Here is a 25,262-nt window from a genome sequence, read left to right as displayed (position 1 = left end):
GGACTAAAATACATAGAACATTTTAATGTTTTAATATTTCATATCCATGAAATTAAACATTTTTCAGAAATTAAAATTCATTGTTTATTTCTAAAGAAATCTACTTAATACTGTTCTACATGCTACATTAAATCTCAAAAGGGTAAGTTTTAAAGTCTTGTAAACAAATTTGTGCAAGGGTTCTACCACTTGCCCATTTTAGAGATACAAAAAAAAAAAAGGTCAGACAACATAGCCAAAAAGATTTTAGTTTAAGTTTTTATTTAAAATCCCATCTCTAAATGGTTCCTTATAAATCAATAAAGAGCATGAAAGAATTTAGGGAATATCACTGAAAACCACAAAACAGACAGTGACACATATAGACTCCTCAACATCAAGGATAGAATTTTACAGCTGTCAGAGGCCAGGGGGCAGTTTACAGAACTCTACTGATCAATAATAACAATAAATTGTGATCTGCAGATCTACTCATCTCTACTCAATCTCCGGCAGGAGTACTCGAAAGGATGTTGGTGAAATCATGAGGAGAGCCCCATTCTTTGGCATTATGTTATATGATTTTCTGCAGCACTAGTCCTTTAAATTTGTATTTTAGGGTAGAAAGAATGCCATCATGAAAATATTTCCAAACATACTTATTTCTCCACTTGACAAATGTAGTCAAAGCAGTAAGAAATTATCAACACAAAGAGCATAATGGCACAAAGAATATTGCAAGAAATATCTGAGGCTTTATTATTCTAGAGAGCAATGGGGGAAGGAAGATGGAGTTGATTGATTTCTTTTTTTTTTTTTTGTGAGGAACATCAGCCCTGAGCTATCATCCATGCCAATCCTCTTCTTTTTTTTGCTGAGGAAGACTGGCCCTGAGCTAACATCTATTGCCAATCCTCCCCCTTTTATTCCCCTTTTATCCCCAACGTGCCAGTAGATAGTTGTACATCATAGTTGCACATCCTTCCAGTTGCTATATGTGGGACGTGGCCTCAGCATGGCCAGAGAAGCGGTGCACCGGTGCGCACCCGGGATCCGAACCCGGGCCGCCAGCAGCGAGCGAGCGCACTTAACCGCTAAGCCATGGGGCCAGCCCCTGATTGATTTCTTAGAGGCAATTGAGCTCCTTACGAATGGACAGAAACACAACAATCTAAATAACAAAAGGTATAGAAATGTTCAAGCACAAAATTGTTATCCATCCTGTCCATATTCTCCTTGAAGTTTACTGTTAACATAAACCTGTGAGAAACCATCCATACCAAACACCAACAATGGGGCTGGGGGGAGATGAGGGAGTGAAGAAGTTGATTTTATAAATGTAAGCTAAAACTTTAATTTTTGGTCTCAAAAGTTACAGAGGCATAACTGAAAAACTAACTTGTTCTAGTGGATGACTCTCTATAATAAACTATTCAGGAGTCTGTAAACCCCTTTCCCTTACTTTTTTAAAAACACGTTTCTCCTCTCATAGGAAGACCAGTGCAGCAGGGCAGCAGCAAGTTATTTGCATGAAACAGTGGCAACAAGGCTGTGTCTCGTTGAGTGCTCCTCGTCTTAGACAAGGTTGGCAAAGCTCAGAGACTGGGCATGGTGTGTAGCACAGTGGTATGTGACAGAGTATGACTGTGTGTTCCCAGGGGAATACATTAACTCCACTGGAGCCTGCCAAACCTCTCCTGCCCTCCCTACCATTTGCTTCCTCCAATTTCTTTACCATATTCTCAAAATGCCCTGGGAAAGATGTTATACTATAATGAAGAAACATAAAACTATGATGAATATAACACTCCCCTATGTCTGTATTTGATATGAGCCCTTCTCTAGCTTTGGGCATTAGTACCTCTCGGATGGGAATATGTAAATAAACTGGCTTCAGATGGTTCATCAGGTCTAGGCCTATTATCCTGGCAGAGTCTGGGATATCGGACTCAAGCCCGCAGCTGTAAATCAACTCTGTGTCAGAAGTTATATCTGCATGGAAAGCACATTTTCAGACAATCATTTCACAGTCTGACCTAAACCTGTTTTCAATCAGCATTTCAAGTGCTGATTCACATGATTTGTCAAAGTTCCACAGCCAAAGATGAGCCAGGTTTTTGCTTGCAAAAAATAAGCTTAAAATTGCCAAAACGGGCATATCTCTAAACTGACAGAGAGCCCCAAATCTGAACTACTCTTAGATGACTTTTTGTCCTAAATCTTAAGAAACAACAGGCCAGGATTTCCTCTCCCATATTCTGCAAATATTTTTCTCTCTGCTAGTTCAAATCTGGCCAAAAAGCCAAGCCTAAATACGATGGAGAAGTCCGGTGCCACTCTCATACAGATTCTGCAGGGCAGGAGCATACACGGGACAAGTGTTCTAGTAGCAACTTAAATCCTAACTTGCAAAAATGGAAAATCAAATGGATCTGAAGTATAGCAACCTCTGCTCGAAAATCACTAAAATGAAGATACAGTTGATAAATTTAGCAAAGATAAATATACATGAATCAACATTTAAAAAATACTTAAACCCCACGACATGCTGTTATATAATGTAAAAATTCTTAAACACCTTAACTCTAAGGCAATTTCAGCAATCCTGGAAGGAAAGTTAAAGAACAGTGATGTGACTGACTGACCTCCAAAGAGATCCACTTCAGCAGCGACAGCAGTGACAGTTGCGGTGGTTGAGGCAGAAGCTGGAGTAGTTGCAATTTCTGCAGTTGTGGGAGGAGGGGAAGGTGCTGGTGCAAATGGGTCTGAGATCTGAGCTTCAGAGGGAACAGAGGAAAGCGCAGCCAAAGAATCTATGTTGCAACAGAGATGGAGAACAAATGGAAGAGAAAAAAAGGAAAGGGCAAAGATATACCAGGCTGCACATGACCACACGAGGACAGTTATTAAGATATGGAAGTCTCTCAAGACAGAAGTTTAAAATAAAGCTTTACTCACCCTCTCCCAAAAGGTCTATCGATGGCCATTATGTGTCAGCATATGAAGAAATAAGAGATAAAGCTGAAACATTCAACCACACCAATGTCCAAGCATGGTAAGGCACTAGCTGAAGAAATTCTAGCTTTATGTACCTTTTTGAACCATTTGTAATTAAAAAAAAATAAATGTATTACCTATTATTATCATGGAACTTTTGAGCTGGAGGGGACCTTAGGAATCCTCTAGACCAAGTTTCCAATTTCATAGATGGGAAAATTGAGAGCAAGGGAGGTCAAGACACTTACCTTAAGACAGGTCTAAATGATTTTGACAAACTCAACTTATTTCTCACCAGATTTACCATTTCATATGCTTTGATTGATTTCACTACACTATAAATGTCGATTCTGAAACTGTAGTGAACTGAACTTTATTTACCCTCTCTATTTGATGTGTCACTTTAGTTTGGAATACCAGAGAATAAACAGAGGCTTTATAATAGCTGGAGTCTAGTTGTAGAAGATATCCAACATAGTCAAAGAACTGCATGCAAGTTTAGGGGTTAGAAAAAAGAAACCCCTATCTAAACCATTTTCTTCTTCATAAGTTTCATATTATCAGGTGTTTTTCAATTCAATATATAATCTTTACATTTATAAACATTATGTGACAACACAGAATTATTTTTAAGATAAATGTGAGAGATTACATATCAAAATTTTTCAGGCTTCTGAGGTCAGCATTCTGTTGGGAGGGTCACACTGTCTTAGTGTTCAACAATGAGATTACAGATGGCATCCTAAATAAAAAGCCTAGGAGGGGTTATTCTTAACTATAATGTGACGTTAGCCTAAAGATTCAGAGCGTCCAATGGCATTCTTCTACTCTCAGTCATGTGATACACCTCAGGGCTCACATTTGAATTCATAAATGTTAGTGGAAATTTATTTTAATCATGAAAAAATTCTATCAGAACTTATTAGGGAGCTATTTTTTTTTTTTCGGAGCCTTAACAACAATATGAGAATTTAGTAAACCAAAAGTTCTAGAAGACATTTAAAAACCTCAGAAACAGAAATTTGACATAAAAAATAATCACATTCATTTAACTATGCAATTTGCAAACCCAATAAATATTACGTAAACCACTCTACAGACACACTAAGATAATCAAGACTCTTCCTAACCAAACCCTACATATTTCATAACAACATTGGAAAATTATAGCACATGGAGTACTTGACATTAGAAACAGTTTTAAAATTTTAGAATGTATGCCTAATGAATAGCAGGCAAAAGGGATCTATATCGACTTGAGGATATTGTTTGCTGTTAGGTGGCCAGGACCAAAATCCTAAGATACAGAAGGTCCTTCCAACAATTCCTCAAACCAACAGTACCTGGCCCAACACAACTGTTACTCCATAGCAACACTTTCTAAAAACATTAATTAGAAACCAAAGTGGGTCATCAGAAGCCAGGTAGACTTGGTTTCTCTCTTATCCTGGCATTGGTGGGAACGTCCCTAGTCCTGCCCTTATCAATGGCTATTTCAAGCTGCAATGTGACTTCGCAGAAGAGCTAAGGGCCACACGATTTAACAGTTTCCAGACCTGCTATTGTCTATGACAGTTTATTTCATACATTTGGTAAGTGAGAAAGGAGAAGACTATTTATGTACACTAGAAGGAGAGAGAAATAAAAAGATTAAAAAAAGAAGTATAAAAGATTAAAACATTAATTCCTTGCTTTTGACTAATGTTTTGTTGAGCTGGAGGGTGATGAGACTTCTTACAATGATATGATGGAAGGTGGAAAGTAAGATCTCCTAGGAAAATGTACAATTATTAAGCACATTGGTGGATGATTGATACTGAAAAACTTTTTCCGCTCCTGGAAATCACAGGTTTTAGAATCCAAAATCTTAATTTTCCAGATGAAATATAATTTATGTTACTTATTCCTTGTTTTATGCAAAATTTTTCCTCTACTAGAAAAGAAAGTCTCTATTTTAGGATGATGGGAACAGTTTTTAAATATTCTCGAAACTGCCACCTTTTATTAAGGATTAAACTATATAAAAAACTACAGCAGCAGAGTTCAATTCATTTACAAGTAGTACATAATCAGAGATTTTGTTGTATTACACAAATTGCCAGAAAATATTCACTAACTGAGGAAACAGAACTACAATTAAATTAACAGGGAAATCTATATTCTGTGGATAGATATTGCTAAACTTTTTAGGTTATTATGAAGATAAAATATGTTAATATATTTAAGTCTCACCCATACCAGGAATATATCAAATGCTCGATAATGATAGCTAATAATGGCACTATCTAATGTTTAAGCCAAATTATAATTTTCATTATAAGACTGCGAATTTCAAAGCTTCTATAAATTTTTCAGTGTGTGTGTGCGTGTGTGTGTACCTGCATGTGTATGAAAACAACCTATAGACGTGTCCCCCAGATTCAAGTGACAGATGGTAATATGAGTCACAAAAACTGCTTGTACTGTACCTAATATTCCACATGGAAACTATTGAATTCATATGATCACATAATACTGGTGAGCTTTCAAATGCATGTTGGTGATTAATTTCTATTAGATCTATTAATTCTAATAAATTATTAATTTATTATTCTATATGTCCTATAATATTATTCTATATTTTGTATCAGTAATTCTATATTTCTCAAAAAGTAGAAATTTCACTTCAAGCATTTATAATAAGAAATTATCTGTTTTCCGACTTCTAAGATACATAGAAATACAACACACCAACACACATTCTTGTTTGTGCTGAGAGATGAATTTGTTATGAAAAAAACCCCACTCTCCCTATTATGGGGCCAAAGGTAGGAATTTAAAAATGCTCTGTATTCCTTCAGTCAAACATGTTCATTATCAGCCCACAGGATGCCAAATCTTATATGCATTATTTAAATTAATTTTACTAAAATATGAATTTGTTAAAATTTGGTTGCTTTACACTAATAGGAAAAAATACTCTCATTTACAATATGTCCCCTAAAATGGCAATATTTATCAGTGCCTATAACCCCCAAGAGAAATCCATAAACACCTTAAATAGCCATGCTTATTGGAAAATGGAATCCTCTTACTATCATATGGTCAGATAAGAACATCCAAAGAGGTCTAAAGAGTTTTAGAGTTTGTATCTTACTGTCCTGTTATACAAAATTCAAATATGCTTCAATAATAGAAGTGGTCTGATCTTATCAAACAAGATTGAGAAAGTGATTTTATTTGTTTTGCTTAGTCAAATGAGCCAAAACACATTTGTTACAATTTAGCATCATCTCAAACCACCACTGGTTATCTACAGGGTAAATGCACACCGAAGGTACTATTATTTCTCAATTTCATATTACACTTGTTTACTTCAATTTCTTAAGGCTTATAATTTTTACTATTTTGCTTAGGAATTAGAGAATTTATTTATTAGTATTCTTCTCCCCAGCTGACTGCATGTCCATGTTGGACAGCCCTGGCTAAAACCACACTATTGTGCTTTCTGCTATATCCACTCTCATCTCAACATTTCAGTTATCAATAGTTACTTATTTATAACAAGACTGAAATGTCTTCTAATAAAATTGGTTATTAACTTATTCCTTATAATATGTGTCCTAGCAAAAAGTGCTTGGAGAGGAATAAAAATGTTACTCTGCAATTTAAAAAGATTCCACCTAGGTTTTTTTTTTTTTTTAATTTGGTATTCCTTTGGTGCCAACGGTAAAAAAAAAAAAAAAAAGACAAAATTTCTCTTCAATTTCATGCCGGACGATAAGGCAAAAGTAAACAGTTTGCAGTTTCACTGTTTATTCATTGAAATCCTAACTGAATCACTAAATGTTTGATAAGTTCCAAAAATTACAAAGTGTGAAACACATATTGATTTAAATAGTTGAAAGAAATAAAGAGTTAATACATTCATATAAAACTGAAACAAACTTTTTGTGTAACCCCACAAATTTATAATTTACTATAAATCTTAAATTACAAAAGTTTTATAAACGTCATTTATATAAATTTTATGATGGAGAAAGTCTGATTTAAGGATATGGATTTGAAGCATTCTTAAATACATAGAAAAATACAACACACTGTATAAGACACTGTGGTAATGACAATAAATTATTAGTAAATAGAAATAATCAAACATTTTTAAAAGACGAAGCTTAGAATGAAAACATGAGAGCCAGAAGAATGCCCTTATAAAACCTCTTCAGCAATATTTTCCTTTACCAACTGAAATTTAATAAAGTTAAATGAAGTTGAAAGAACAATTTTATTTAGAAAATTGATAGCTGCAGGCTTAGGAGTTGAGCATTTCAACATAGGAGAAGGTTTAAATATTTAAAATGGAAAGGCACCAATATTTAAAATTCTCATATTTATAGTTAGCAACTTTATTTCAGAACTGGTTATCTTTTGTTTATTTTGCTACCAAAAAAACTTGGAAATAAAATTAAGAGATTATAGCATGTATTTTGATGTCATACTGACACACTGTTTACCACGCCCATCCAAGGATTATTTACTTATCTAGAGAAATGTAACTTCATTTAACTTTGCAATTTAACTATTAATTCTATAGGATTCTGATTCTGAGATGGTCTATTAAGTTGCAGATCTTGTCTGCTAGTGATGCAAATAATATTCTGTCTGGGAAAAAAGCTAACCTCAAGATATGATTTTTTTTTTTTTTTCCGATGAAGATTCGCCCTGAGCTAACATTTTTTTCTATGTGGGCTGCTGCCACAGCAAGGCCACTGACAAATGCATGGTGTAGGTCCACACCCGGGAACCAAACCCAGGCAGTGGAAGCAGAGTGTGCTGAACTTAACCACTAGGCCACTGGGGCTGGCCCCCTCAAGATATGATTTTTATTGCTCTACTGGACATTAACCAGTTTTGTATCTAATCTGGCCATCTTATTCTAACATTCCTTTTCAAATATCTATAAATATCTAGTTCCTCAAAATGCTCTTTGAACCAACTATATCATCTTACTGGTTTCCTCCCCAGAAAGTTAATGTCTTTTACCTGTGTTGTTTCTTTTTTCCCCCCAGCTTTGTTGAGGTATAACTGACAAATAAAAATTGTATATATTTCAGATGTACAGTGTGATGAGTGATGACTTGATATACATATATATTGTGAAATGATTAGCACAATTAAACTAATTAACACATACATCATCTTAAGTAGTTGCTATCTTTAGTTTTGCAGTGAGAATACTTAAGATTTATTCTCTTAGCAAATTTCAAGTATACAATACAGTATTCCATGCTGTACATTAGATCTATAGTCACCATGCTGTACATTAGATCTCCATTACTCATTTATCTTACAACTGACCGTCTGTACCCTTTGACCAACATGTCCCTGCGTCCCATGCTCCATCCTCCAACCTATCCCCCTGCCCCATCCTCCACCCAACTTTCACTCTTCTACTTTCTGCTTCTAGGAGTTTGAATATTTTAGATTCCACATATAAGTGAGGTCATACAGTACGTGTCTTTCTGTGTCTGGCTTATTCACTTAGCATAATGTCCTCCATGTTGTCACAAATGGGAGGATTTCCTTCTGTTTTAGGGCTGAATAATATTTCATTGAATATATATATATATATAACACATTTTCCTTATCCTTTCATTTGTTGATGGACATTTAGGTTATTTACATATTTTGGCTGTTGTGAATATGCTGCAATGAACATGGGAATGCAGATATCTCTTTGATATATATCTATCTATATATCTCATATATTCATATCCATTTTATATATGTCCAGAAGTGGAATTGGTGAGCCATGTGGTAGTTCTATTTTTAACTTTTTGGGGAACCTCCATACTGTTTTCCAAAGGGCTATACCAATTACATTCCCAACAACAGTGTATAAGGGTTCCCTTTTCTCCACACTCTCACCAGCACTTGCTATCTCTTGTCTTTTAATAGCAGCCATCGTAACAAGTGTGGGGTGATATCTCATAGCTTTGATTTGCATTTCTCTGATAATTAGTGAAGCAGAGGTACCTTTTCATACCTGTTGGTCATTTATATGTCTTCTTTGGGAAAATGTCTATTCAGGTCCTTTGCCCATTTTTAAATCAAGTTATTTGTTTTTCTGCTATTGAATTGTTTGAGTTTCTTACATATTTTGGATATTAACCCCTTATCAGATATGTGGTTTGCAAATATTTTCTCCCATTCCACAGTTTGCATTTTCACTTTGTTGATTATTTCCTTTGCTTTGCAGAAGTTTTTTAGTCTGATGTAGTGCCACTTGCTTATTTTTGCTTTTGTTGTCTGTGCTTTTGGTATCATACCCTAAAAATAACTGCTAAGACCAATGTCCAGAAGTTTTTTTCCTATGTTTTCTTCTAGGAGTTTTATGGTTTCAGGTCCTATATTTAAGTTTTTAATCCAGTGGAGTTAATTTTTGTGTATGGTGTAAGATAAGGTTCCATTTCATCCTTTTGCCTGTGGATATTCAGTTTTCCCAACACTGTTTACAAAAAAACTCTCCTTTCCCTGTTGTGTCTTCTTAGCGTCCTTGTCAAAGGTTAGTTGACTGTACAGGCACGGGTTAATTCTGGGCTCTCTACTCTGTTCCATTGGTTGAGGTGTCTGTTTTTATGCCAGTACCATACTGTTCTGATTACTATAGCTTTGTACTACAGTTTGAAATCAGGAAGTGTGATGCCTCCAGATTTGTTCTTCTTCCTCAAGATTTCTTTGGCTATTTGGGGGGCTTTTGTAGTCTGTATGAATGAGAGAATTATTTTTTCTATTTATGGGAAAATGCCATTACAATTTTTCTAGGGATTGTATTGAATCTGTAGATCTCTTCAGGTAGTATGAACATTTTAACAATATTAATTCTTCCAATCCGTAAACACAGGATATCTTTCCATTTATTTGTGTTACCTTCAACTTCTTTCATCAATGTTTTATAGTTTTCAACGTTCATATCTTTCACCTCCTGGGTTACGTTTATTCCTAAGAATTTTATTCTTTTTGATGCTATTGTAAATGGGACTTTCTTCATTTTTTTCAGATAGTTTGTTGTTAGCATATGGAAATGTAATTGATTTTTGTATGTCAATTGTGTGTCCTGCAACTTTACTGAATTCATTTATTAGTTCTAACAGTTTTTTGACAGAGTCTTCGGGGTTTCCTACATATAAGATTATGTCATCTGCAGGGACTATTTTACTTCTTCCTTTCCTGTTTGCCTTTTATTTCATTTTCTCGCCAAACTGCTCTCGCTAAGACTTCTAGTACTATGTTGAATAGAAGTGGAGAGAGTGGGAATCCTTGTTTTCTTCCTAATATTAGAGGGAAAGTTTTCGGCTTTTCACCATTAAGTATGATTTTAGCTGTGGGCTCATCATATATGGCCTTCATTACGTTGAGGTATATTCCTTCTACATCTAATTTGTTGAGAGTTTTTATCATGAAAGGATGTTAATTTTGCTAAATGCTTTTTCTGCATCTATTGAGATGATCATGTAATATTTATCTTTCATTCTGTTAATGTATCATGTTTATTGATTTGTGTATGCTGAACTATCCTTGCACTCCAGGGATAAATCTCACTGGATCATGGTGTATGATCCTTTTAATGTGTTATTGAATTCAGTTTGCTAATATTTTGTTGAGGATTTTTGTAGTGATGTTCATAAGGGATATTGGTCTGTAATTTTCTTTTCTTATAGTGTCCTTATCTGGCTTTTGTATGAGGGTAATACTAGCCTCAAAAAATGAGTTTGGAAGCGTTCCCTCCTTTTCAATTTTTTGGAAGAGTTTGAGAAGGACTGGCATTAATTCTTGTTTAAATGTTTGGTAGTACTCACCTGTGAAGCTATCTGGTCATGGGTTTTTCTTTGTTGAGAGGTTGTTGATTACTGCTTCAGTCTCCTTACTCACTATGGGTCTATTCAGATTTTCTATTTCTTCATGATTCTGTCTTGGTCAGCCATATGTTTCTAGGAATTTATCCATTTATTCTAGGTTATCCAATTGGATGGCATACAATTGTTCATAGTAGTCTCCTATGATTCTTTGTATTTCTATGGTATCAGTTGTAATGTTTCCTCCTTCGTTTATAATTTTATTTTTAAGTCCTCTCTCTACTTCATTTATTTCTGCTCTAATCTTTATTTAATTTCCTTCCTTCTGCTAACTTTGGGCTAAATTTGTTCTTTTTCTAGTTTCTTGATGTGTAAAGCTAGGTCGTTTATTTGAGATTTTTCTTTTTCTTAATGTAGACATTTGCTATAAATTTCCCTCTTAGAACTGATTTTGTGGCATCTTGTAGGTTTTGGTATGTTGTGTTTCCATTTTTGTTTGTCTCAAGACATTTTTTTATTTCTTCTTTGACTCATTGGTTGGCTAGAAGTATGTTGTTTAATCTCCACATATTTATAAATTTTTAAATTTTCCTTCTGTTACTGATTCCTAATTTCATACTACTGAGGTCAGAAAAGATACTTGATATGATTTCAGTCATCTTGCATTTGTTAGCATTTGTTTTGTGTCCTAACATATGATCTATCCTGGAGAATGTTCTATGTGTGCTTGAGAAGAATATACACTCTGCTGTGTTGGATAGAATGTTCTGTATATATCTGTTGAGGTTATTTAGGGTAAAGTGTTATTTAAGTCCACTATTTCCTGATTCATTTTCTGTCTGGATGATCTATTCATTGTTGAAAGTGGCATATTGAAATTCCCTACTATTATTGTATGGCTAATCCTGGCCTCAGTTCTGTTAATTTTCCTTTATATATTTAGGTGCTCCAATGTTTGACGTGTATATATTTACACTTCTTATATCCTCTTGATGAACCGATCTTTTTATCATTATATAGTGACCTTCTTTGTCTCTTGCGATAGATTTTGACTGAAATTTATTTTGTCAGATATAAGCGGAGCAACTGCTGCTCTCTTTTGGTTACCATTTGAATGGAATATCTTTTTCATCCCTTCATTTTGTACTACATGTGTTCTTAAAGTTAAACTGCGTCTCTTGTAAGCAGCATATTGTTGCATCTTGTTTTTTTTTTTAATTGGGAAAATTTGCATATAGTTTCTTTCTTTTTTTTATTTCAGTAACATTGGTTAATAACATTATATAAATTTCAGGTGTACCTCATTATATTTCTATGTCTGTATAGATTACATCATGTTCACCACCCAAAGACTAATTAGAATCCATCACCACACACATGTGCCTAATCATCCCTTTCACCCTCCTCCCTCCCTGCTTTCCCTCTGTTTTTTTTTTTTTTTTTTTGCTGGGAAAGATTTGCCCTGAGCTAACATCTGTTGCCAATCTTCCTCTCTCTCTCTTTTTTTTTTTCCTCTCTAAAGCCCCAGTATATAGTTGTATATTCTAGTTGTAAGTCCTTCTAGCTCTTCTGTGTGAGCTGCCGCCACAGCATGGCTACTGACAGATGAGTAGCCTGGTTCCATGCCCAGGAACTGAGCCAAGGCAGCTGAAGCAGAGTGCACTGAACTTTAACCACTAGGCTATCAGGGCTGGCTCTATTTTTTTGCTTTTTTTTTTACATCCCTCAGACCACTCTGTCTTTTGATTGGAGAATTTAATCTATTTACATTTAAAGTAATTATTGAGATGTAAGGACTTACTATTGCCATTACGTTTATTTTTTTCTGACTGTTTTGTAGTACCTTTGCTCCTTTCTTTCTCTCTTGCTGTTTTTCTTTGTGACTTGTTGATTTTCCTTAGTGGTATGCTTTGATTTTTTTCTCTATCTTTTGTATGTCTATTGGAAGTTTTTTCCTTCATGTTTACCATGGGGCTTACATAAAACATCTTATAGTTATAACAGTCTATTTCAAGCTGATGACAACTTAACTTCAATCACATACAAATACTCTACACTTTTACTTCCCCCCCTAACATTTTATGCTTTGATGTCACACTTTCCATTTTTTTATATTGTGTATATATTAACAAATTATTGTAGCTTTAGTTATTTGTGTTTTCTCTTTTAACTTTTATACCAGAGTTAAAAGTGATTTACCTACCACCATTACAGTCTTAGAGTATTCTGAATTTGACTGTATATTTACCCTTACCAGTGAGTTTTATACTTTCATATGTTTTCATGTTGTTACTTAGTGTCCTTTTGTTTTAACTTGAAGAATTCCCTTTAGCATTTCTTGTAAAGCAGGTCTAGTGGTGATGAATTCCCTCAGCTTTTGTTTGTTGAGGAATATCTTTATCTCTCCATTTCTGAAGGACAGCTTTGCTGGGTATAGTACTTCTGGTTGGCAGTACTTTTTCATTCAGCATTTTAAATATATCATCCTAATCCCTCCTGTCCTGCCAAGGTTTCTGCTGAAAAATGTGCTGATAAGCCCTATCAAAGTTCCCTTGTATGTGATGAGTTGCTTTTCTCTTGCTGTTCTCAGAATTTTCTCTTTGACTTTTGAGAATTTGATTATGCTGTGTCTTGGAGTAATCTTCTTTGAGTTGATCTTGCTTTGAGATTTTTTAACTTCATGAATCTGAATGCCCATATCTCTCCCATGATTTTGGAAGTTTTCAGCCATTATTTCTTTAAATAAGCTTTCTGTTCCTTTTTCTCTTTCTTATCCTTTGAGACTCCCATAGTGCATATATTCATTCATTTGCTGGCATCCTATGGGTCCCATATGCTTTCTTCACTCTTTTTCCTTTTTGTTCCTCTAACTGGCTATTTTCTAACAATCTGTCTTTGAGTTTGCTGATTCCTTATTCTGTCTGACCAAGTCTGCTGTTGAAGCTCTCTAGTGAGTTTTTTTTCGTTATTGAGGCAATATTGGTACATAACATTATATAAGTTTCAGGTGTATAACATTATAATTCAAAATTTGCATACACTACAAAGTGATCACTACCATAGTCTAGTTACCATCTATCACCATACAACTGACCTTCTTCCCCTCTGGTAACCACCACTCTGTTCTCTGTATCTATGAGTTTGTTTTTGCTTTATTTTGTTTGTTCATTTGTTTTGTTTCTTTGATTCCACATATAAGTAAAATCATACTATATTTACCTTTCTCTGTCTGACTGAGCATGTCACTTAGCATAATACCCTCAAGGTCCATCCATGCTATTGCAAGTGGCAAGATTTCCCTCTTTTTTATGGCTAAATAGTATTCCATATTGTGTGTGTGTGTGTGTGTGTGTGTGTGTGTGTGTGTGTGTATACATACCACATCTTCTTTATCCATTCATCGATTTATGACACTTACATTGTTTCCATATCTTGGCTACTGTAAATAAGGCTGCAATAAACATAGGGGCAATATATCTTTTTGAATTGGTGTTTTCATGTTCTTAGGATAAATATCCAGAAGTGGAATAGCTGGATCGTATGGTAGTTCTATTTTTAATTTCTTGAGGAATATCCATTCTGTTTTCCATAGTGGCTGCACCAATTTACATTCCCACCAACAATGCACAAGGGTTCTCTTTTTTCCACATACTCTCCAACACTTGCTGTTTCCTGTCTTTTTGATAATAGTCATTCCGACAGGCGTAAGGTGATATCTCTTTGTGGTTTTCATTTGCATTTCCCTGATGATTAGTGATGCTGAACATCTTTTCATGTGCCTGTTGGCCATCTGTATGTCTTCTTTGAAAAAACATCTATTCAGATCCTCTGTCCATTTATTAATCAAGTTGTTTGTTTTTTGGTTGTTAAGTTGAATGAGTTCTCTATATATTTTGGATATTATTCCCTTATCCGATGTATGATTTGCAGTATCTTCTCCCATTCAGTAGATTGCCTTTTCGTTTTGTTGATGATTTCCAAAAAGAAGCTTTTCAGTTTGATGTAGTCCTATTTGTTTATTTTTGCTTTTGTTTCCCTTGCCCTTGGAGTCAGGTCCAAAAAAACATCTCTAAGACCAATGTCAAGGAGCTTATAGCCTAGGTTTTCTTCTACAAATTTTATGGTTTCAGAGCTTACATGCAAGTTTTCAATCCATATTGAGTTAATTTTTTGTGTATAGTGCAAGATAGTGGTCTAGTTTCATTCTTTTGCATGTGGCTAGTCAGTTTTCCCAGCACCATTTATTGAAGAGACTATCTTTTCCCCACTGTATATATTTTTTTTTTAATTTTTTGTTTATTGCAGTAACATTGGTTTATAATATTGTAAAAATTTCAGGTGTACATCATTATACTTCTATTTCTGCATAGATTACATCATGTTCACCACCCAATTACTAATTATAACCCATCACCACACACATGTGCCGAATTATCCTTTTCGCCCTCCTCCCTCCCCACTTCCCCTCTGGTAACCACCAATCCAATATCTGTCCCTATGTGTTTGTTTATTGTTGTTGTTATCTACTACTTGATGAAGGAAATCATACGGTATTTGACCTTCTCCCTCTGACTTATTTCACTTTGCATTATACCCTCAATGTCCATCCATGTTGTCACAAATGGCTGGATTTCATCGTTTCCCCACTGTATATTTTTGGCTCTACTGAGTTTTTCAGATGAGTCCTTGTATTCTGTAGCTCCAGGATTTCTGTTTGGTTGTTTTTATGGTTTCTATTGTTTTATTAAACTTAACATTTTGTTCATGTATTGTTTTCTTGATTTTGTTTAGTTGTCTATCTGTGTTCTCTTGCATCTCATTGAGCTTCTTTAAGATGATTATTTCAAATTTTTTGTCAGGAAATTCACAGATCTCCATTTCTTTGGGGTCAGTTACTAGATCTTTATTAGTTTCCTATGGTGATGTCAGGTTTGTTTTCCTGATTGTTTGTGATTCATGTCGCCTTGTGTTGGCGTCTGTGCATTTGAAGGAGCAAACACCTCTTCCAGTCTTTAAAGACTGGTTTTGGCAGGTAAAGACCTTCTCCCCAGGTCCCTGAGCTGATGATACTGCCTCTGGGACCACAGTTGAGTGATGTTGGAGCTGGGTCATGTGGCTGCTTCTGGGTCTGCCATGGTGTCCACGGTTGGCAGACCTGTTGCCAGGGGCTTGGGTATGGATTCTGCCTGGTCCCTGGTGGATGGAACTGCCTTCAGGACCTTGGTCCTTAGGAATGCAGCTGGGAAAAGGGTCCACCTCAGTGTCTGCAGTTGGGTCCACAGATGGCAGGCTTGTTACTAAGTGTGGAGGGGCATGGCTCCTGTTGGGTCCCTGGGTGGGCAAGACTAGCTTTGGACTGCAGCTGAGTGGGGCTGTAACTGAGTCACAGGGCTGTTTTAAGGTCTGCAGTTGGGACCAAGGTCTGCAGGCCTGCCTCTAGGGGCCAGATGGGTGTGTCTCTCATCAGGTCTGTGGGTGGGCAGGACTTTTCCCTGAGTGAGGCTGGGAGGGACTGGAACTGAGTCATAGGACTGCTTCAGGATCTGAGGTTGGACTACGGTCACTGGGCCTGCCTCTGGGGGCATGCACAGGTGTGTCTCCTGCTGGATCCCTAGGCAGGCAGGACTGCTCCTGGACCATGACTGAGAGGGGCTGGAGCTGGTTCACAGGCGGTTTCAGGGTCCAGGGCTGAGATCAAGGTCAGCAGGCCTGTTACCTGAGGCATGAGCATGTCGTGTGTGGCTCCTCCCAGGTCCCTTGGCAGAGAGTGCTGGTGGCAGGACCAAAGCCAAATGGGACTGTAGGTGAGTCCACAGAGGGATGGTGGTGTTTCTAGGTCTATAGTCAGGACCAACGTTGGTGAGCTTTATTAGTAGGTGTAGGCCCGGCTTCTCAAAACAACTGTCCTCGGTCTTGGGCTCCACTGGGGTTTTTCAAACTCCTACCTTGCTCCCAAAGTTCCCACAAAGGCACTTTGTCCGTGGATGGCTCCCAAATCATTGTTGCTGTGGGGAGATACGATGGGGTACCTTCTATTCCACCATCTTGCTCATGTCATTCCCTCTGTGTTGTTTCTGTAGTTGTATGAGTCATTCTCAAACTTTTAAAAAATTTTAGTTTGATACTTTGATGCAATAGAGCAAGGTATTTAAAACCAACTCTGTGCAGCTTTGAGAATTATGCAGTAATTAACTTAATTTTTATATTAGTTTTAAATATGTTTTTTAATCAAATACTTATAAAAGGTTAATTTTTCCCAAGATCCACGAATGTAATGGGAATTGAGCACTCAGGTGTGATTCCTCTCAACCAGTTTAGTATGAGTCTTTTCTGGCACAAACAAGAATATATCCCAGATTTCAACTTCATGAAATCAAATACAATGTGAATAAAAGCAATTCAGGTCTAAAGGAATCCATGAAGGAGGCTACACCTGAATAAACCAGATTAGAAATGCTGCCTGTGAGTAATCTCATAAATTCACAGGAACACCCAATCCTCTAAGGCCTGAATCTCTAGAGAAGAAGTACTACAAAGACTCAGAATTTTAGAATAGCAAAGAAAAATACTGCCTCTGTTTCAACTTTTAAAATAAAAACTGTATGATTACTTGAACATTTTAACTGTATTATATGTACTTTATCTGTCTCTGTCTCTCTCTTGATATATATTTCAACCAGTAGATGCCATTCTTAGCATTTTCTCTCCACATTTCTAGCACCACTTTGGATAATCAGAAGGTAAGTATAACAATTATAGCCGCAATATGAACAGCTAAATAGGAAAACGGCACAGCTGTCTGGTGTCACTCACCTCCCCATGCAGTGGCTCCTCCAGAAGGTGGTGGTGGTGCTGGTGCCGCGGCCGCTGCCGCCCCTGCAGAGGAAAAGTCCGGCTGGAGGTCCAGAAGATCACTAGATGGTTTAGAAGTGCTGAAAGGAAAATATAATTTTAAAATTAGATTTTGAAATTTTTATAACGTAAAGACCATTTTAAATAAAGACTTACACAGAAAACTTCAAAGACTTTGGATATTTTAAATTCAATAAGAGAACAACATTTTGGAAAGTATAGCACATGTTCTTCTATACCAAGAGTTGGCAAACTACTTTTGTAAAGGGTCAGATGCTAAGTATTTTAGGTTTGTGGGCTAGATAGTCTCTATTACTACTCAACTCTGTCATTGTAGCATGAAATAAGACATAAATGATATGTCAACAAATAAATGTGTCTTTGTTCCAATAAAATTTTATTTAAACAGACAGTGGGCTAGACTTGACCCAGGGGCCATAGGTTGCCAACTCTTGCTCTACAGATAATAACAAAGTTAAACCATACTCGAAGCAATGGGTCACTCGAATCATAGAATAGAAATGAAAAGGGAAAACCTAAACACCTCAAGGTGAGGGGGAATTTTCTTAAACATGTTATGTCCACTGGGTAGCATTTGAAATGCTGGTTATGGGGACATTGACAAAAGGAAACATATCCAAGTATTAAAGGTATTAGGGTAAGATGATTACAGGTAATTTTTTCCTTTTCTCTATTTTCGAAAATGTTTTGTATGGAAAAAAATTCTCGTCTTGAGAAGAATTTATTTATAAACCAAAGAATACTAAAATGAATAATCACTAATGTACCTTTTCTCTAAATTAAACTACAACATATCAAGTTTGCCTATCAGAGGCCTCACCTAAAAATACTTCCATATTTTTTATTCTTATTCAGCTGAGGCTGTGCTTTTCAAAGCTCTTCCATCTGTAGAAGCTCCAAGGAGGATCCTAGAGCTTTGCTATTCAAAGTGTGGTCCCCAAACTAGTAGCATCCTGGGATCTTGTTAGAAATGCAAAATCTCAGGCTTACTCTATATCTACTGCAACAGAATCTTCATTTTAACATGACCCCAGGTGCTTCACATGTACATTCGTGTTAAAAGAGTACTGGCCTAAAGGTTACCAGACCAGGTACCAAGCCACCAGGGTCCCAGGTTCCCCACGCCATTTTGTAAATGGCAGTTCCATCTTTAACTTTGTTACATATTAGATTTCCAAGTAACACTCTTTTGAAGAAAGAATTTTGTTACTTTAAAAAAAAGTCTCAAAATCCCTGAAACTTGCCAAGTTTTGATGTCCATTTCATAAATACAACTGGTCTAAGTGCCAGAAGAGGGAAACATATTTATTAATGAGACCTGAATCAAAGCTTTTATAAGAAACAATTTCTCTTAGTATAGAGGCAGAAAGGACTTACCAAGCTTGCTATTAGAACTAAGCAAGTAGAGGGTAAAACACACAGTTAAAACGAGTTTATCACTTGGATTTATTGCTCAGTTCAAAATTCAAGTCCCCAAATAAAGGGCATTCCTAATGAGTCATCGATACTACAAAACGAGACTAGAATCCTCTCGAGGCAAAAGAACCAAAGAGTTGACCTAAAATTATTACTTGAGGAAGCTCCTGTGAGTCGGGGCTTCATTGTAGGCAGCCCTGACACCTTGCAGAATGCACAGTCATCCCCACCTTTCTCACTACTGTTCTGACTGTAGGTGCTATAAAAGTTGATCAGGAACACCCTGACGGTCTCTTCCTACCACTAGTTTCAGTCCCTCAGATGAGTCGCTCATTAACAGCTAATTGGCCTACGATTGCAAGTTTTTTTTTTTTTTTAAAGCACTTGAAGACACCCTTTGAATTTCCCACAAGAAGATTTACTTTTAGAAAACATTTTCCATATTGGCCAATTTCAGAAGAACCTGAGGCATATGCATCATTCTCACACTTCCTTTCCCAAAGGTGTGAGCATGATTGCCACAGCTTAGCTCTTTCTAATGCTTTGATAGGTACAGGCTTAAGTAACTGTATTAGGTATAAAAGAACTTAATTTGTGTACCTAAAAATAACCCCAGATTTCACATGTTAGGACTAGATTTCATTTTCTGAAATCATCTAGGTTCAGTACATAAAAATAAAACAAAACTTCATCAAAACACTCATGAACAGTTCAGAGCGTACTCATTAACTAACCTGACCGGGGCAGCCGCAGACGCAGTTGCAAATAAATCAACCGGTGGGGATGTGTCAATAGTTTTAGCTGGTGTAGAATTCGGAGACGTAACAGTGGTGGCTGGAGAAGACTGAAAGTGAAGAGGCACAACATACTCTAGTCAAATACGAATCTACATGACACAGAGCAACAGGACTTCCACTTTGCAGATCCATGACATTCCCAGCAATTTTTTGGTAATTCCTTGTGGGAGAAAAAACTCAGAAAAATTTAAAATAGAGAATTGTAACAAATAATCAATACTGTATGAGACATCTTTCAAATTTTAAAAGTCAAATGTAATTTATATGAAATTATGATAAAAATATTTGGCCTAACATTGTAATGACTTCTATTCATATATTTAAAATCAAAGCTAAATGTAGTTTCTCAACATAAAATTAGTGGGACAGATCTCACTAGCTGTCAAAAACTTTAAAAATTATCAATTGTAATAACTGCTATAAAACCAAGGCCATTCTTTTTCCATCGCATCCTAAACAGACTTCATTCATGTGAGGTCGTCTGAGATAGCTTTAAATCCAGAAATCTAACTTACAAAATAGTTCACAGATGGCAGAGGATAATTCACAAACAAGATTCAAGTCACTGGCAACCTGAGGATATCAGGACTATATCCCATCACTCATGTGACAGAGATAAAACTAAAAACATGAAATAAAATCTAACATTTATTATCTTGAACTGGTTCATTTTTTAAGAAGAGTACGTAATAGTTAATATATTAAAAAATTAAAATTTTTATTCAGTAACTATCCAAATTGTATTTTCTTTGATTTGGTATATTTAATTCTCCATGTATTCACAAGAGAAAGATTAATGGAACATCTCAAAACAGTCCACTGATACTTAGTTCTGTAAGTGGAAATAAGATATAACAGCAAGCACGATACACAAAGACCAAGACCAAGCAAGGCCATCAGATACACTGTAACTGGACATCTGATGTCAAACAGACTAACCTTAGAGAAGGTTTTAAAAAGAATAATGTAAGAAAAAGGACTGAAGAGACGAGGAATGTACAGGAGTTTCCAGACTTAAATAGTATTTGTCTGATATCTATTTGTCCAAGACTACAACTAACCAAGAAGTCAAAATTCAATAGATACACAAGTGCCAGGCATTCAGAAAATCAAGAAAGACAAACACATGAGCAATATGGATACTGTTGCTCAGAAAACATCAACTCAAGCCTCTCTCTTCACCAAAAATTCAAATCTTCCAAATGGAATGTGAAAGATTATCATTATCAAGGGAAGAGAAAGGACTAAGAAAAATTAATTTGCATGTAATCCATTGTGGACACTGACAATTGCTCTAAAAGAAATTAGTGTTTTTTTTTTAAATCAATACATGTAAATAAGCTTAGAAAGTGATGTTAATGAAACACCACTGAGAACTCAATGACAGCAATGAATCTGCCAACATGAATGCTGAAATGAAGGTCTTCAAAGACTCATTAAAAACTACCTTGTAACAATAAGCTCTGAAAAGATGAGGCAGCTAGGAAAACGGAACCAAAATAATCCTGTTATTACAAAGAGAAAATCAATAAAATTCAATTTGGCCAAAATGTAGAAACAGACCATCCCCAAGGAGGTCATAATTTCACCACAGTCTACTCAGTCGTCACATGTTGGAATTTTTTACACAGACAATGATTTTAAGCCTGGCTTTGTATCAGAATCACCAGGGAGCTGTTCGCTTGTTTGATTTGATTGTTCGAGCTCCATGAGGGAATCTCGGGCAGCCAGCCGAGTACTGGCACAGTACGGGGTGTCAGGGGACCACCAGTGCAGTCTAAGGATATCCCTCATGTCTGTAATAACAGCAATTACATAATGGAAATCTGTCAAAGAAGGAGGAGCACATTTATTACAGTTTTGCCTGAAAAATAAAACGGCAAGTGTGAACTACAGACCTATAGAAGTAAAGTGTTTTGTCACTGACAATCCTAATCCTGTCCTTCAATACGCTAAAAAAGAGATAGGCAAGTGAAGGAGTTATTAAAATTATTATTGTAGACTGTCTAAAAGGCATGCTTGTGGAAAGATACTCAACTACAATTGATTTCTCTACCATTAAAACACCCATATTATTTGCCTTATTTATCTCACAGGGCTGTGATTCAAAGTATATGAAAGTGCTCTGTAACGAGTAAATGTTACACTGATACATTTGTTTTCAGCTGTAATAAAAATCTATGAAAATTTCTCCTACTTAAAAAAATTTAGTTAAAAGAGAGGACTAAGAGACATTGCGATACTACATTGGACTGAGAAACTAATATAAAGCAGAATATATAAAAACTTACCTTACCTTTCCTCAAAAACTTAAAAATAAAATTACCATATAATCTAGAAATTCCACTTCTGGATATATACTGGAAAGAGTTAAAAGCAGGGACTCGAACAGATATTTGTACACCCATGGTCACAGCAGCATTATTTACAATAGCAAAAAGGTGGAAGCCGCCCAACTGACCATTGATGGATGGACAGACGGATGAACAAACTGTGGTACATACACACAATGGAATATTATTCAGACTTAAAAAGGAAGGAAATTCTGACACATGCTGCAACATAGATGAACCTTGAAGATACTATGTTAAGTAAAGCAAGCCAATCACAAAAGGACAGATCCTGGGTGATGCCACTTATTTGAGGTACCTAGAGTAGTCAAATTCATACAGCTGAAAGTAGAATGGTGGCTGCCATGGGCTGGTGGCGGGGGGAGTCAGTGTTTAAAGGGTACAGAGTTTCAGTTTTGGAAGATGAAAAAAGTTCTGGAAATGGATGATAGTGATGGTTAGACAACAATGTGAATGTACTTAATGCCACTGAACTGTACACTCAAAAATTGTTAAAATGGTCAAAACAAAACAAAACAAAAAACAAACTTACCTTACTTAATGGAGAGGGAGCACCAGATCTAAAAGGGAACCAAAAAATTAAAACTGAATATATATTAAAACTGAATACATTTGTAGAAACATTTAACTTTGATATCACTTGGTCAAGTATTAACTTGTTTATATACAGACTTTTTTTTGGTGCTAGTGCCCTGGAGTCAACTCCAACTCCTAGTGACCCTGTGCCCAGCAGAGAGGAACCCTAACCAGTCTTTTTGCGCCATCCTCTCACCTTTGTTTGTTATATCAGACAATACTCTGCTGCTATTCATTGGATTTTCACGGACAATTTTTTCGGAAGTGGGTGGTCAGGTCCTTCTTCCTAGTCTGTCTTAGTCTGGAAGCTCTGCTGAAATCTGTCCACCATGGGTGACCCTGATGGTATTTGAAATAGCGGTGGCAGAGCTTTCAGCATCATAGCAACACACAGCTGCCACAGCATGACAACCGACAGATGGGAGGCGTGGTTCCCTGACAGGAATGAACCCAGGCTGGGAGGTGACAGCACCAAATCTTAACCACCAGACCACCAGACAGACTCTTTTAGTAAAGGATAAACTATTTAAAAAAATTTTTTTATCTTTTACTCAACTATGACATCCTTTTCCAATGTTTTCCAGCCACTTAATTTCTAGTACTAGAAATTCTTAAATTTGAATTTTTTTCTGTCATCTCTAGCAACTTAATTCTTTGACTTGATCATTATTGTCTATGTTCATCAAAAATAAAGTGTCTAAATTGGAATATTAAAAATTTTTACAAGACTTGGGGAAAATAATGTTTTATAGAATTAAAAAAGAACACCTTTGGTCTATTATTATTATTATTATTATTATTATTATTATTATTATTATTTTTGCTGAGGAAAATTGACCCTGAGCTAACTTCTGTTGCAATCTTCCTCTTCTTTTTGGTTTGAGGAAGATTAGCCCTGAGCTAACATCTGTGCCAGTCTTCCTCTATTCTGTATATGGGTTGCTGCCACAGCATGGCTTGACGAGCGGTGTAGGTCCACGCCCGGGATCCGAATTCCCGAACCCAGGCCACCAAAGCAGAGTGCGTGGAACTTTAACACTCGGCCATGGGGCCAGCCCCATGGTCTATTATTTTAAAAAGTTAGAAAACTCATTAAGGCTAAAGTACATTGTGATTCATTTAATCACAATTGTGATACACAGAAGGAACACTAGAATAAAAAAAAAAGTCCCTATGAGCCCTGTGCCTGAAATGTGTCTCAACGTTCACATGCACACTCCTGAAGTTTGTCTGTTGTTTTCATGGCTGTAATGAAAACTATGAAAAATATTCCTATTATCCTGTTAGAACTAGTGGAAGCTTGAAAAACAACAGGAACCTCAATGCTTGTTTCTAAGGGCGTGAGGGAAAATTAGGAGGAAACGTTTTTTTTAGATAGATTTCTGGTAGCACTGACTATTGTACATAATTTCTAGCTTAGTGTTTCAGAAACAACTGCCTACATAGCTTACATTTTACTAACCTGGGCTGGTGGAAAATGAATTAATAATAAAGCAAAATGAAGAAAAAAATACATTTCAGGCCTATTGTCAAGGTCTTCTAGGATGGCAGGGATGGCTTTCTACTCATCTGCAGAGAATGCCAAACATAGCAGCAGCAAAACAAAATCAGCAGAGGTTTAGTAACTGGAATTTTGTACAATATCATGAATTTTTGTTTTATTGGATGTAGCAAAAGAAATTTAGCAGTGCTATATGCCAGATGAATATTTTATGTTCAACTTCATTTGTAAATACATGCCTGCCATTTCCTGCTCAAATTCAGTTTTTACTTAAAATGAATATAACGTAAAGCGGGGGCACACAGAGACTTCTGCTATATGATGAAAATGAAAGCCTAATGGTCACACTTAATTTGGTTATGTGTAGTTTGGCTAAATGTTATCTTAAGAGTAACATATCCTATGAAGAAAAGGATATATGTTGATCTGTGCTGCTCAACAAAGGGTCTATGAAATAAACAGATCCACAGTGTTTTCTGTGTCTACAGAAAGTTACTTGGGAACCTAAAAATTTGTATATTGTAAAGTTGAAAACTCTCTAATTAGTTTTTGGCTAATAATGTCTCTACTCCCACCATTGTTTCTCTTTATATATGAGGAAAAGGGAGGGAGTTAAATAAAAACCCAAGAAAATAATAACTTCACCTCTACAAAGAAAACATAAAAGCCATTTGACATGGTCGCTTTCTAAGAATGAATAAATTGAAATTAATATGTTTATTTCTCAAGCAATTTTCAAGAAAAAATTCTTAGCATTACTGACACAATGAGAAATACTAACACAGAAAAAAGTATTAAGGATAAGCAAGAACTTTTTGAAACATACTTCCAAACTAATATATAAAAATTTCTAACATATTCTATACTCTGTAGCAAAAATAAAGATACAATAAAAATGACAGAATTGCTCTACTAGCTATTAAAGAATATCATGCTC

The 25,262-nt window shown here is 35.9% G+C and overlaps 1 protein-coding gene across 1 annotated transcript in view; it reads right to left on the bottom strand.

Annotated features, from left to right (window-relative positions):
• Window positions 1-25,262, bottom strand: part of SNAP91 (synaptosome associated protein 91) — a 150,499-nt gene that overhangs the window by 42,072 nt on the left and 83,165 nt on the right. The window contains exons 11-15 of the mRNA XM_058566692.1: window positions 22,781-22,808; window positions 19,835-19,944; window positions 17,625-17,743; window positions 2,938-2,952; window positions 2,625-2,792 (exon numbers count right to left, since the gene is read on the bottom strand). Coding sequence (XP_058422675.1) covers window positions 2,625-2,792; window positions 2,938-2,952; window positions 17,625-17,743; window positions 19,835-19,944; window positions 22,781-22,808 — 440 coding nt within the window. The remainder of the gene's footprint in view (window positions 1-2,624; window positions 2,793-2,937; window positions 2,953-17,624; window positions 17,744-19,834; window positions 19,945-22,780; window positions 22,809-25,262) is intronic.

Source organism: Diceros bicornis, chromosome 23 (assembly GCF_020826845.1).
Source record: "Diceros bicornis minor isolate mBicDic1 chromosome 23, mDicBic1.mat.cur, whole genome shotgun sequence".
Classification (NCBI taxonomy): domain Eukaryota; kingdom Metazoa; phylum Chordata; class Mammalia; order Perissodactyla; family Rhinocerotidae; genus Diceros; species Diceros bicornis.
The sequence above is the reverse complement of the archived record's forward strand: the minus strand, read 5'-3'. Positions and strand labels throughout refer to the sequence as shown.